General features: G+C 44.5%; 1 protein-coding gene across 1 annotated transcript in view; it reads left to right on the top strand.

The window, feature by feature from the left end:
• The first annotated feature begins 1,734 nt into the window (after positions 1-1,734).
• The window catches only part of Nsmce4a (NSE4 homolog A, SMC5-SMC6 complex component), a 15,999-nt gene continuing 3,946 nt past the window's right edge, over positions 1,735-13,787 (top strand). The window contains exons 1-7 of the mRNA XM_031388553.1: positions 1,735-2,109; positions 3,073-3,150; positions 5,624-5,754; positions 8,206-8,357; positions 10,712-10,811; positions 11,530-11,620; positions 12,675-12,769. Coding sequence (XP_031244413.1) covers positions 1,827-2,109; positions 3,073-3,150; positions 5,624-5,754; positions 8,206-8,357; positions 10,712-10,811; positions 11,530-11,620; positions 12,675-12,769 — 930 coding nt within the window. The 5' untranslated portion in view covers positions 1,735-1,826. The remainder of the gene's footprint in view (positions 2,110-3,072; positions 3,151-5,623; positions 5,755-8,205; positions 8,358-10,711; positions 10,812-11,529; positions 11,621-12,674; positions 12,770-13,787) is intronic.

The following is a 13,787-nucleotide window of genomic DNA, read 5'->3' as shown; positions in this document are numbered from 1 at the left end:
TCTGGAATGTCGACTGTCTGATTGCTGAGAATGGTCTTCATTCTCGCAGTAGATGGGGCAAAGAAGGCCCTTCCTTTCTTTTTAAAGATTTATTTATTATATATAAGTATACTGTAGCATCTTCAGACACCCCAGAAGAGGGCATCAGAACTCATTACAGATAGTTGTGAGCCACCATGTAGTTGCTGGGATTTGAATTCAGGACCTCTGGAAGAGCATTCAGTGCTCTTAACTGCTGAGCCATCTCTCCAGTCCTTGCGGTTTTTTTTCTTAAAGAGATTTGCTGTGTGTGCACATTTGCTATGTGTGCGCATGTGTGCCTGGTGTTGTTACATGTATCAAATATATGCAGGAATCCAAAGAGGGTATTGGATCTTCTAGAACTGTTGTTCTAGACAGTTGTGAGCCACTATGTGGATACTGAGGACTGACACCAGGTCCGCTGTAAGAGCAGTAAGTGCTCTTAACTGCTGGACCACCTCTTCTCAGTAGTCTATGTTAATATAGAGAATAGTGGATTTCATCAATCACATTCCAACCCTTCTTCCCCACACACTCTTTTGTGATTTCAATGCAAATTAGTGTTTTAAGTTAACCCAGCAATATACCATATAAACAGATGCAGCTATGTATGTGTAAGGGTGTTAATACCTTCCTAGCTCTTTTTTCTTCGGAAGCTCTAGAACAATGATACCTCAGTAGCAATGAGCCCACTAGGCTTTGGATCTTGGTTTCAAAATCCACTCAGCCCTTGGGATGTAGTTAGATTCAGGAGGATCAGGAACTCAACATTATCTTCAGCTACAGGGTCAGTTTGAGGCCAGCCTTGGTTACATGAAATCCTATGTGAGAGGGAGAGATGGAAGAAGGGGAAGGAGAAGTGGGAGGGTAGATTACCTCAGGATCCCTAAGGTGGCATAAAAACTGGTACATGGCAATATTGGATCTATAATCCTAGTGCGGAGGAGGTGAAGACAGGAAAACCCCTAGATCTTGCTGGCTATCTAAGTCCTATCAAAAAGATGAGTTGCAGGTTCAGCTGGAGATACCTTATGGTAAAAAAATGTGGAGAGTGGGCTGGAGAGATGGTTCAGAGGTTAAGAGCACATGGTCTCACAGAAGTAGGCCATTATCCACAGGGCGGCTCACAAACCCTTTCCAGAGGAGGTCTGCACGGCCTATTCTGACATCTGAGGGCACTGCATGCATTTGGTATACAGTATGCACGCGAATAAATATGTATGCAAATAACACATCTAAAAAATGTGAAACTGAGAGAGGAAGACCCCTGAAGCCAACCTCCAGTCTGCACCCGCAGATGCACGCTTGTGCACAGTGCGCGCACATACACAATTACATGGAATGAAATGTATACATGTATCTTTGAAACCACATTGCATATAATTATCTTTCTCAGACCTGTTAGAGGATATTTGTAGTTAGAGAATCAGCTGTGAACCTGCTGTGGTGGTGCAGGTATTTACTATGATACAGTCAAGGAACTCTGTTTTGTTTGTTGTGTCCTCCCCAAGGCCAGAGACGCCAAAGAGACGCAAAGGAAGATGCATGGCTAAGTGGGGAGGGCACTAGGGTCAGATATCCAAAGTCCTTAAGTCTCTTGCTTGCAGTGTGGAGTAAAGGAGAACCATTGCCAGCACTTAAACAGCCAACCCCGCCGCCGACCTCCCGGCCACAGGCGTCGCTGTGCACTCACGCGACTTACGGGGAGCTGCGTTGCGCCTAGAGCCGGCGCTAGAGCCCAGCCGGGGGTTTCAGTTTCTGGCGCGAACTTCCGCCGCTGCGAAGTTGCAAGGCGAATTGGCGCGATGTCTGGCGACAGCAGCGGCCGCCGGTCTGAGGGCCGGGGTCGGGGCCGCGACCCGCACCGGGATCGCACCCGATCCCGTTCCCGCTCGCGGTCCCCGCTGGCTCGCCGCGGCGCCGCGCCGGAGCGCAGGGAGGCAGCGGAGCGCCCGAGCTTGGACGACTCCGATCTGTCTGATTCCGGGGACGAGCTGATGGACCCGGCCTGCTTGGAGGCCGAGTACGACCAGGGCCTGTGCCGCCAGATCCGCCATCAGTACCGCGCTCTCATCAACTCCGTCCAACGTAAGGTGGCGCTTTGGGGCTGCACGGGCCGGCGGCGTTCCGTGGCTGGGGAAGGCGCCGGAGGTGCGGGCGCTGCCCGGTCTGCACTGGCTCGCAGCAGCGCGCCTTCGCTTGTTTACTAAGTGCACCCTACGCGACCTTGGTGGCGGGCTCGCAGGTGCTCTATGGCTGGCTGGAAAAGCGAGAGGCCAGATCTGGTGGTGACTTGCTTGAGCTCAGCCAGCCAGTAGGGAAGACAAGCACGTAACACCAGGTGCTTTTTGTTCAATCTAGCTAGCTTGCTCCGCGTGGGCGCCTGAGCTGTGGAGTCCCTTGAGATTGCTAAAATGCACATTCGCCTGCCCAGCTCGGATGCACTGAATCTGAAATGCTGGGTAGGCCCAAGCGTTTGTTGTGTGGCTCTCTAGGTGAGCCTGTTGCTTGAGAAGTTGACAATCACTTCTTATCGAGCCTTTGAATTGGGATGCAGAAGAGCCATCCCTTTGGAATAAGGTTACATAGGGGGAGCCAGTGTTTCCTGTCAAGAGTTCAAGTTTTGGGGGCTTGGGGAGATGGCTGAGTCCGCAAATGCTTCTCTTGCAACCTTAATTAAGATTCCTCAAAACCCCCTAGAGCGTCCCCTAAAAATAGTGCTGTAAACTTGTATCCTCGTTTTTGGGGAAGCAGAGACCCTGGGTCTCTCTGGCTAGCCCACCTAGCCTTCTTGGCTAGTTCCAGGTTAGTGAGAACCTGTCTCAAAAGGCAAAGGTTGGGACATCCAAGGTTGTCCCTAGGCCTTCTGCACACACAGACATTCAGTTTGCATGAAACAGCATTGTCTCTTTCTGTAAAAGATAAAGCCTTTTTCTGTTAAAGAGATAGAGGCATTCTAATCATTACCCAGGAAGGAGGAGTGGGACTGTAAGTGGCTACTTTCTACTGAAGGCTGTGCACAGTTCCCTAAGTTTGTATTCTTTTAATTAGAAAACCGGGAGGACATACTGAATGCTGGTGACAAACTAACAGAGGTCCTTGAAGAAGCCAACACTCTGTTTAATGAAGGTAACTTGTGATTTTAAATCTGTTATTGCAGCTTATCCTCATTGGATTACTTTTATAGAAGCCAATCATTGTCATTCCACAATTCCCATTTACTAGTGCCCTACAGGGCCAGAGCCTTTTTCATTTTAGCAACAATACTATTCTCACTGTGTACTTAGCATTTGTATCAGCGTATACTGTAGGGTTCTTCACGGATTTCTGGGAATCAGGGAGGAGTTATACAGTCTGTTTTAAGAAGCCTCTTCCATGAGCCTGGCAGTGATGTCACACACCTTTAATCTCAGCACTGGGGACGCAGAGGCAGGTGGATCTCTGAGTTCAGGACCAGCCTGGTCTATAATGTCAGTCAGTTCCTGTGTATCTACAGCCACACAGAGAAACCCTGGCTCCAGAAGGAAAAAAGAAGCTGTGATTCTTTTGCTAGCTTGAATTTGAGAGCTGCTTCTGTATGTTCCATTAAGCAGCTAGATGAACGAGAGAGGAATGCAGCTAGCCTTGGGTCCTCTTCCTTTTCCTTCCTGGTCTCCCTTCCTTTAGCTGTTGGTCCGCCTATAACCTAGTGGTAGTGGCCTAGGAGGTTGTGAGTTGTCTGACAAGGGTGTTGGGAACCCCACCCAGAGGCCTCTTGGAAGAGCAGTATCCTGTATTAACTGCTGAACCTCCTCCCCAGCCCCATGGGGGCTTAAAACCACAATCTTCACTTGAATTAAAAGCGGCAGCAGTTGGTTGTAGTGACAACTGCTTTGGCTGGTCTCCAGTGATGGAGGTGGGTGTACTCCCTGACGGGAGACGGGAGACGAGGACAGCTACACAGACCATGTCCTCTTCAGGCCTCTCTCACCGCTTTGGGAACAGAAGGGGGAACTGCAGTGATGAGGAGAGAAGCTGGGGTTGCCCTGTTCCCGGCTAACCACAGTTCTTCATGGTCTTAAGGATAGGATGCCTGGTTGTTTGCGTCGTCAGAGAGTTTAGTGAGTGTCGTCCTTCTGTCTTCCTCCTGTGGCCGTGGCCTCCCTACAGTTCGCCTTCTTGGTTTACAACATACACTAAATCACCTCCAGAACTTGAAGGACTGGGGCGCCTCTTCTACTTTTTCCCTGTCAAGCTTTCTCTTCCGTCATAGCCTGGACCCACGGTCTCATTTGTGATTGGCTCATTTACTCTACCTAACAATCCGTGTGTCTTACTGACTTCTTCCACGCTACCTCCCTCAACTACTGCCCACGTTTAAAGTAGAAGACAAAATTATTCACTCAGCTGGGCCCTCAAGAGTCTCCCCGCTTGGCACCCATCGGTGTTACACCTGTTTTAATTCTGCAGGGAACTTGCTCTTGTCCAGACTATGGGGCTGTTGGGCAAGGTGGGGGTTGTAGATGAGAGCCCCGCAGCCAGCACCTGCTTTCCCTTTCTCTGTCACTTCTTCAGTGACTCTTGAGATGATTAAAATCTTCCCTTCTGTAAAGAGAAATGATGGCTAAGAACAAAAGCCAGAGCCAACGAGTTTCCTAGCTGTGTGTTTTCTATTTTGGTGAGGATTCTTCAGGAAATCAATTGGCTCAAATGAAAGTGGCCTTGAGGGGCATGCTGGGCACAGGCATTTCTGTTTGAATTTGACAGGGTTTGTTTGGCTTGCCTTCTATTAGAGTCTTCCTAGACTACTATTTCAGATCCTCTGTGACCCATAGGATAGGGGCTGTAAAACCCAGCCCCCTTAGCTCAGCCTGTCCTTCAGTTGAACCCTTCCTCTACAGACTTTGTATCATCTCTCCCTACCTGTAGTAGCCATTCCCTGGGAGTTGCATCAGCTCAGGTGAGGATGGCAAAGAGAATGTGGGAGTCTGAGAGTCAGGTGTTATGAACCACCCAAGTCTTTGTTATACTGGGGTTATTAACAGACAATGGCCAGGCGGTGGTGGCTCAGGCCTTTAATCCCAGCACTTGGGAGGCAGAGGCAGGCGGATTTCTGAGTTTGAGGCCAGCCTGGTCTACAGAGTGAGTTCTAGGACAGCCAAGGCTACACAGAGAAACCCTGTCTCATAACAAACAAACAAACAAAAAAAACAAAAAAAAAAGAAAGACTATGGTTCTGTCAGTGCTGGAGAGATGGTTCAACAGTTAAAAGCACCTCTTGCTCTCGTAGGAGACCGGGGTTTGATTCCCAGCACCCTCGTGTCCACGCATAACCATTCTTAACTCCAGTTCCAGGGGATATGTTGTCCTCTTCTGAACTCCATGGGCTTCAGGTTCACACATACCACGTGTACATACATGCAGGAAAACACTCATACACTGTGGGTGAGGTTTTGGTGTGGTGGGAGGGAACCAGTTTGAGAAGTTCCATTTCCATGGGCCCATTTCCAGCCTCTTGAGGATTATTTTGGCCTAGTGGAAAGATCCTAATAAGTATTTGGAAATTTGGGGGAAGTACCTGTGGATTATGTGGGTTTCTTAACATGTATTTCTTATTCTACAGTGTCACGAGCAAGAGAGGCAGTTCTAGATGCCCAGTTTCTTGTTCTGGCTTCAGACTTGGGCAAAGAGAAAGCCAAACAGCTACGCTCTGACCTGAGCTCATTTGACATGTTAAGATACGTTGAAACTCTGGTAAGTTCAAGGCTACAGAATTTTAATTAAATGCTTCTTAAAAACATCTTATTATATCATTAATTCTCTACTTGCCCATATCAGTTTGCAGATGGTTTTCTCTTATATTTTTGGTCTTAAGAGTTTTCTACGGAGATCTTAAGACATTAACAAATTAAGCAGATCTCTGAAACTCATACTGATCTGCCTGTCTCTGCCTTCTGAGTGCTGGAATTTAGGGTGGAAGCTTTGAGCAGTTTGAAACCTCTTAATGTTCTCTTCTAAGACTCTGGATGGTCTGGTTATTTATTAGCCATTTCCTCTGTTACTTCCTAAGTGTTCTAGGTCATTCTAGGACATTTGTCCTAGGCTGGACCAGAGCTCACACCGTGGAGGTGGAGGTTGAGGGCAGCTCAGGATAGAGGTCAGCTGTAGATGACCTTGTTATACAGGAAAAAAAATTTAAAACCATACAAATATGATGGGTGGTTTTGTATTGAATTTACTTTTTAACTCACCCACCTTTGCCTCTTAACAAATGTGAATCATTGGTACCTGAAGTTTTAAAACTTTTTTGATGCATACTTCCAAGAGTAGAATAACTTTTTGTTTTTGGTCTTTGCAGTCCTGGCCATCCTGGAGCTCACATTGTAGACTAGACAGACCTGGAACTCATAGAGATCTGCCTGCCTCTGCCTTCTGAGTGCTGGGATGAAAGGCATGTCCTTTACCTCACTACACCCAGTAAAACACTGAATTTTGTCAGTGCTTTTATGCTTAAAAGGTTATTAGAATGGCTTAAGCTGTGTGTGCTGGGACAAACATATCATCTCAGCTACTCTGGAACCTGAGGCAGGAGGATTGTAAGGCTGGGTTATACGAAGAGGCCCTCTCTTAACAATTGCAGAAAAGGGGGTGTGAAGGGGTAGCTCAGTGGTAGAGCACTTGCCTAGCATCCGAAAGGCCCTTTGCTTAATACCCAGTGTCGGAAAAAAGTCAACATTTTGTGAGGTTGGACCAGATAAAGTGATTACTTCTTAGAGTCATGAGAACATGATTATTTGCAATTTGTTGTTTTTAAAATTGTACTGTTTTCTTAAACTAAGTCTTGTGAAGTACAGTGCATTTTGGAAATGCTGACATACACATGCTAAGTGTTTTTAAAATAAAAGTTAGTTATGCTTTAACCTTTAAATAACATCACAGCTGGGTGGTGGTGGCACACGTCTTTAATCCCAGCACTTGGAAGGCAGAGGCAGGTGGAGTTCAAGGCCAGCCTGGTCTACAGAGTGAGTTCCAGGATAGCCAGGGCTACACAGAGAAACCTGTTTCGAAAAACCAAAAACAAACAAACAAAAAACAAAAAAAACAAAACCCACCCAAAGAAATTCATTAAAAGAGAAGGCTGGATGTTGTGACCCATGCTATTAATCCCAGCACTCTCAGATGGAGGAGGCAGGCAGATCTCTGAGTTCCAGCCAGGGCTACATAGTGAGGCCTTCTGAACTGGATAGCAAACAAGTGGAGGAGAACCATTCTGGTTGGGCCCTTGCTGCTTCCTTTACCCCCTTCAACTGGTTGCATTGAAGGTTTTCTAATTATTGTTTGTACATACTACCTTAAGAACTTCTAGGCATATTACTGCCTGATAAAATAAATGCATTCTTTCCTAAGAAACTAATATAATATAATACCCACTACACCTGGCTGTACTAATACACTTTTGTAAACTAGAGAGAAGAGGATTGTTTGACTTGCTGCCAGGTCTCTTCAGGAAGAGACACTGTTAGGAGTTTCTCCTTGTGTGTTACTGCTCTCTGGATAGTCTGAGGTCCCTTTTATGAAACTGGCCAGTCACTGAGATCTGAGAGCCAGCTAAACTTCTGGTTCTCTGCTGGAGTGCTTGGTTTGGGGATCTTTAGTGACCCTGCCGGTGTGGTTTTGCTCCTGGTGGAGCTGCCTGTACCCCAGTAGGTCTCTGTGTGCTCCATGCCTGCCATTCTCAAGCCCCTTAGGCTGGAATGGAAAGGAACAGAGCTTCTCCGCCTCAGCACAAGTGCCGTTTGGGCTGGGAACCTCTCTATTTTGAGTGCTTCTACTGTGCACTATAGGACAGTGTCCCTGGCCTCCACCTACTAGGTGCCACAGCATGGCAGTTGTCGACTGTCAAAAAACATCCTTTAGAGGCAAAATTGTCCTGGTTGAGAACTGCTAAGCCAAATCATCTCACTGTCTCTCCAAAAGTTCTCAGTCTATTGGGGAGTATTTTCTCACAACTGAAGGTACTTTTGAATAGGGATCTATAGGGAAGATTCTCTTTGCAATAAGAAGTAGAACTAGTATGAAAACAGGTATTCCTTCTGGCTTCTACTGACTTTGGAGAATGTTTGCCTGTGGTTTAACTTTTTCCTTTTTTTTTTTTTTGATTGGATATTTTCTTTATTTACATTTCAATTGTTCTTTTTTTTGTAGCTGACACATATGGGTGTAAATCCACTAGAAGCTGAAGAATTCATCCGGGATGAAGACAGAACTGATATTGAATTAATTGTCTATGACTCCTGGAAAATATCAGGCAAAACAGCAGAGAACACCTTTAATAAAACCCATACATTCCACTTTCTGTAAGATTCTTTTCAAAATCCAACAGACTAGCCATACTCATAATTTGTAAACTTTAAGTCATTTTTACGTAGGGACAAAGATTTTTTTTTTTGTTTTTTTTTGTTTTTTTTCGAGACAGGGTTTCTCTGTATAGCCCTGGCTGTCCTGGAACTCACTCTGGAGACCAGGCTGGCCTCGAACTCAGAAATCCGCCTGCCTCTGCCTCCCAAGTGCTGGGATTAAAGGCGTGCGCCACCACCGCCCAGTGGGACAAAGATTTTTAAGTAGTAAGGACGTCAGAGTCATAAAGCCATTGTTGGGAGACTCTAGCTGTCATTTTCGTCACCGGGCCTCTGTCCTCCCTGAGCAGGACTTGACAGAGGTGCTCTCTTGGCTAGTCTGCTTTCTAGGTCAGGGATTTTTGGGGTCTGTAGCATGTTTCTGAATCTGTTTATGATATCTGAAATCTTTATCATGCAGGAGGATGAAGGCTCCTACTGAGAGTATCTTACGATTATGGCAGTTTATTATTTATTAGTTTATTGTTTGTTTATTATGTATTTGCAGGATCACTCACTGTATTTGAAGGCTATTTAACCAGCTCATTGTCTCGACTTAAGAAATGAGGTGGCTAATCTAGTATTGTGACAAACCAAGGATGGCTCTTGCTGGTTCTTTTAGGACAGCCTACAAGTGTATAGCTTCTTCCCCGATGGGTCCTTTCGCAGGGGCAGCTGACCAGTGTGGTCTAGTCCTTTTTGTCCTATAGCTCTGGGATAGTGGTCTCTTAATTTTTTTTTTTTTTAGATTTTATTTATTCATTTAATGTATATGAGTACACCAGAAGAAAGCATTGGATCCCATTACAGATGGTTGTGAGCCACCATGTGGCTGCTAGGAATTAAACTCAGGACCTCTGGAACTCAGTGCTCTTAACTGCTGAGCCATCTTTCCAGCCCGTCTCTAATTCTTTTAAGCCTGACATTGGTAGTGTTTATATTAGAATCATTTGTGCAGTTTGGGTTATAGCAGGGGTAGGTCCTGGCCCAGGTGTTTATAACATACCTCTGGCAACTGAGATGCTCAGAACTATTGTATAAACTATACACATTTTTTAAGACCACGCTTTTTAATTGTGTGATAAATTCCAAGTCTGTTTTTGTTCAGTGTTAATCTCTGTCTTAAGTCCTGGCATGTAAAGGGAAGGCCTTAGGCTTTGTCATTATCCAGCCCAGTTTGTAGCCATAGGAATTGCTCACAACTCTGCCCCATACTTATGTTGCCTTGTCCTCTGATGTGCATTCCCTCATCTTTGTGGTGAGCTTTACTTACCCATTGGTCCTAACCTGGGTGCCTCCAGTAACTTTTCCCTAGGGAATATCAGCAAATGATCAGGTTTCCCAATGGGATCTTGTCTGTGTTTGAGTAGCTATTTCTGCCAAAAGGCACTTTTTTTTTTTTTGGTATAGCCCTGGCTGTCCTGGAACTCACTCTGTAGACCAGGCTGATCTCGAACTCAGAAATCTGCCTGCCTCTGCCTTTCAAGCGCTGGGATTAAAGGTGTACGCCACCACTGCCCGGCTCAAAGCCTCTCTTTTAACACTATAGTATAGGAGATACCACATTGAGATAATGAGCAGATTAATCTTTCTCCATCTGTATCCTATATACGTTCATTTCAAATATATCAAGCAAATGGGACTAGTTTCTAGGGACCTTGAACTGTACATGATCCATGTATTACTGCAACTGATGGCTGTATTAGGATTAGTTTCTGTTGTTTGCTGGTTGGTATTTTGGGGGTGGGGTGGGGATAGAGAATCCCATTGTTAAGCTGGGTTCTTTAGATGCCCTCAGTTGTGAGCCGTTACCCTGCCATACCTAGACCCATGCTCATCTTTCTCAGCACAGTTGGCTCTAATTGGATGTGGTGGCACTCTCCTTTAATCCCAGCACTTGGGAGGCAGAGGTAGGCAGATGTCTGTAAGTTCAAGGCCAGCCTCGTCTACAAAGAGAGTTCTAGGACAGCCAGCTCTACACAGAGAAACCCTATCTTGAAAAACCAAAAGCCCAAAACCAAAACCAAAAAAAGTTGCCTTTGTGTGACAGGTGAGGGGCTAAATGGGAGGATTCCACAGATGCGGCTCCTGCTGTCCAGAGCACCAGGGAAGTGTTTGAGAGGGCGTCTGATGGACAAACTCAAGTTCTTATAGAAACACACATGGAGCAGAGAAGATGTCTCAACCTGAATCTCTGTCACTAGCGTCTGCCCCGAAGTTGACTATGCTACACCACCAGCTTTTATTTAGTCAGTGAAAGGGGTTTGTTTATAAAAGAAACAAAAAAAGACCTGAAAGCGTATTTTGTTCACTAGGTTGGGCTCAATACATGGAGAATTCCCTGTGCCAAAGCCACGAAGTGATCGGCCAAGACAACCTCGCATGATAGAAGAGCAGCGTTCGATGCCTGCTCAGGTTTGTTTTGCAGATATTGTTTTTTTTTTTTTTTGGTGGAGTTGGGGCCAGCTTTGCTTACATGCGACCAGGCCAGCCAGAGCTACATAGGTAGTAACACCCTGACACTATTTAACAAAAGAACCTCTTAAGTATCTAAGTGTTATGGTCTAGAGTCGGGCTCTTGTCATCCAAATATTTTATTTCAGATGTCTCTTAACATGTTGTTGGATTGTCCACTTTCACTTACTTGTATGGTTTTAGTTACTTTTCCCAAACCAGAGTTTCTCAACCTTAGCACCGTCAGCCCTTAGGGCTGTGTGATTCCTATTGTGAGGGAACTGTCCTGGGCATTGTTAAGATGTTTAGAATTCTTGCCTCTACTCACTAGATACTAACAGCACCACACCAGCTATAACCAAATATGTCTCCAATATTGACCCCTGTAGGACAAGATCACATCCAGTCGAGAACTAGTGTCCAAAACCATTGGTTGTGACTTTGTTTTAACCTAAAGACAGTTGAGCAACACTGTTTGGTAACATCAACCTGTCTACTAAGAATATAAGGATATTACTGAAAATGAGAAGACTTTTTTTACACTGTAAAGTTTAAGACATGTAAGTTTAAAAGCTAGCAAACCCAGCCAAAATGTTGAGGTTTGGATATGCACCAAGGAAGGCAAGATTGTTAACTGCTGTGTGGCAGGCATGTGAGCCTGTTATGATCTGTTTCCCAGTTGAAATGCATGGAAGAATCTCACCAAGAAGCAACTGAGAAAGAAGTAGAGAGGATCTTGGGATTGTTGCAGACCTACTTTCGAGAAGACCGTAAGTATGGCGTCAAGTTAAAAGTGCTGCCAATGTTGTTTATTAGGCTTGTCACTTTCTGCAAGGTTATTTTATCTAAAAGGCATTTTTAGTTGCATATTATTTGAGTTACTGTAACTCTTTCCTGTGTTTCTTTTGTAAAGTAGTTTATTGCCCAGGCTGGCCTGGAACTCAGTAGTTTAGGCTGGCCTCAAAGTCATGGCAGTCTGCCTGCCTTAGCCTCCCGAGTGAGGAGGTACAGGCAGAAGACAATATCTGTCTCTTTTTGTCAAGAATATTTTATGAAGCTTTTCCTCTTTAATACCTCATATGATGTTGATAAAGTAAGTTAAAAAGTGTTTTAGGTCACTATTTTTTGTTTTAAAGAAAAGTTTGTTATTTTTATTTTATGTATATGGGTGTTTTGCTTGCCTATATGTCTGTGTATAACGTCCATGCCTGGCCCTGTGTTCCTAACCTCAGAGGCATGTTGCCAGCCCCCAGAAAATTATCTACTTCCCTTCTATTCCTCACTTTGGTCACTTGTCAAATGGGTACCTGCTTTAATAGTGTTTTCTGTTTATTTCATATAAATAAGTATATATGTCCTTAGTTTGGGAGGAGGTACTTTCATTTTCCTTTTCTTTTTTCCAAGCTAATCAATCATGATACACGCTTTCTGCAGTATGGCTTTTTCCTGTAGACCTTGTTAGACATCCTTCAACTTGCCCTGATTCTTTTCAGGGTTTTCCATGGGGTGGCTGTATCATAAATATAGTTAGTAATCCTTATCACTGGGAAGGTTCTTTGTCGTACAAACGGCTGAGGTGGGATCTTTGTATAAGTCAGTATGTCAGAGCCACTATCGCTGAGGGTGGCTCTTTGGATGGCTGTCAGGTCAGTTATCTGTATTTTAGTAGAAATGCCAAACTGACCTTCCGAATAGTTTGCTCCCCACAGCAGGAGGCCTGCGTGTTCCTTCTCATCTCTGGTGAATGTTAGGGCATAGACCTTGTGGTGTAACAAATAATTGCTTTTGTGTTTTGAAGATTGTCTTTTTCTTTTTTTTCTATAGCGGATACTCCAATGTCATTTTTTGATTTTGTGGTTGATCCACACTCTTTCCCCCGTACAGTGGAAAACATCTTTCATGTTTCCTTCATCATAAGGGTAAGGTTTTAGGTTTCTCTAACATCTCATATGTCTTTAAATAATACACAGCTGATAAAGGTATTTGTCCATGATAGCAGAATATTAATTGGTATGTTAGGTAAACTAAAATTTATGGGTTGCTTTTAGTTTTTAAAAATGACAAGGTAATCATTACCAGTCTGAAATTGGAAAATTTCTCTACTACTGAAGCAGGCCCGTTAAAATAGAGTATGAAGTTACCATTCTGGCAGTGTAGGGTGTATATGAAGCAAAAATGAATTGCAGGTTTAGATTAGGTCCCAATTACAAGATACCTCATTGTATCTATGCAGATAGTCCCAAATTCTCCCGTTTGAAATACTTCTAGTTCTAGAATAATGGCAAAGCTTGAATGTGAAACGATTGCAATATGTACATAAAGTTCCTGAAGCTTTTATGCTATATAAAAATAAGCTTGCCAGACAGTGGTGGCGCATGCCTTCAGTTTCAGCACTCGAGGCAGAGGCAGGTAGATCTCTGTGAGTTCCAGGACCGCCAGGACTACACGGAGTAATCCTGTCACAGGGTGGGGTGGGGAGTGGGACAAAAAGAAAAACTTATTCCCAAGAAATAAGAGACCAAAGAAGCAGGAGAAAGGGATAGTCTCCCATCTCTCATTTAATAATAATGTAGAAAGAAATTGATAAAGTTAATATGGCAAAACAGCTGGTGAATATGGATAAAGGATCTATGGGAAGGCTATAAAAAACTACTAGAAGTAGTTTTTTCAGCTTGTTAAGTGTGGAACATTTACACATTATTAAAACAAATCCTTTTCAGTACGGTAAAGAGATTTGAATTAAGCCTTACATTATGTTGCATTCTGTCGCGACCGCCTTGACCAGCAAGAACGACGCAACCCAAGAGCTCTTCTTTAAGCAGTTTATTCAAGAACCTTGAACAATCTTCTTCTGACCCCCGGGGCCACACCCTAGGCCCTTAAATGCTCTATGCTGAGCCTATCCCATTGGGCTACGTAGCGAGTGCAGATAGGCCA

The sequence above is a fragment of the Mastomys coucha genome, unplaced genomic scaffold (assembly GCF_008632895.1).
Source record: "Mastomys coucha isolate ucsf_1 unplaced genomic scaffold, UCSF_Mcou_1 pScaffold21, whole genome shotgun sequence".
Taxonomy (NCBI): domain Eukaryota; kingdom Metazoa; phylum Chordata; class Mammalia; order Rodentia; family Muridae; genus Mastomys; species Mastomys coucha.
Note: the sequence above shows the minus strand (reverse complement) of the source record. Positions and strands in the feature narration are given on the sequence as shown.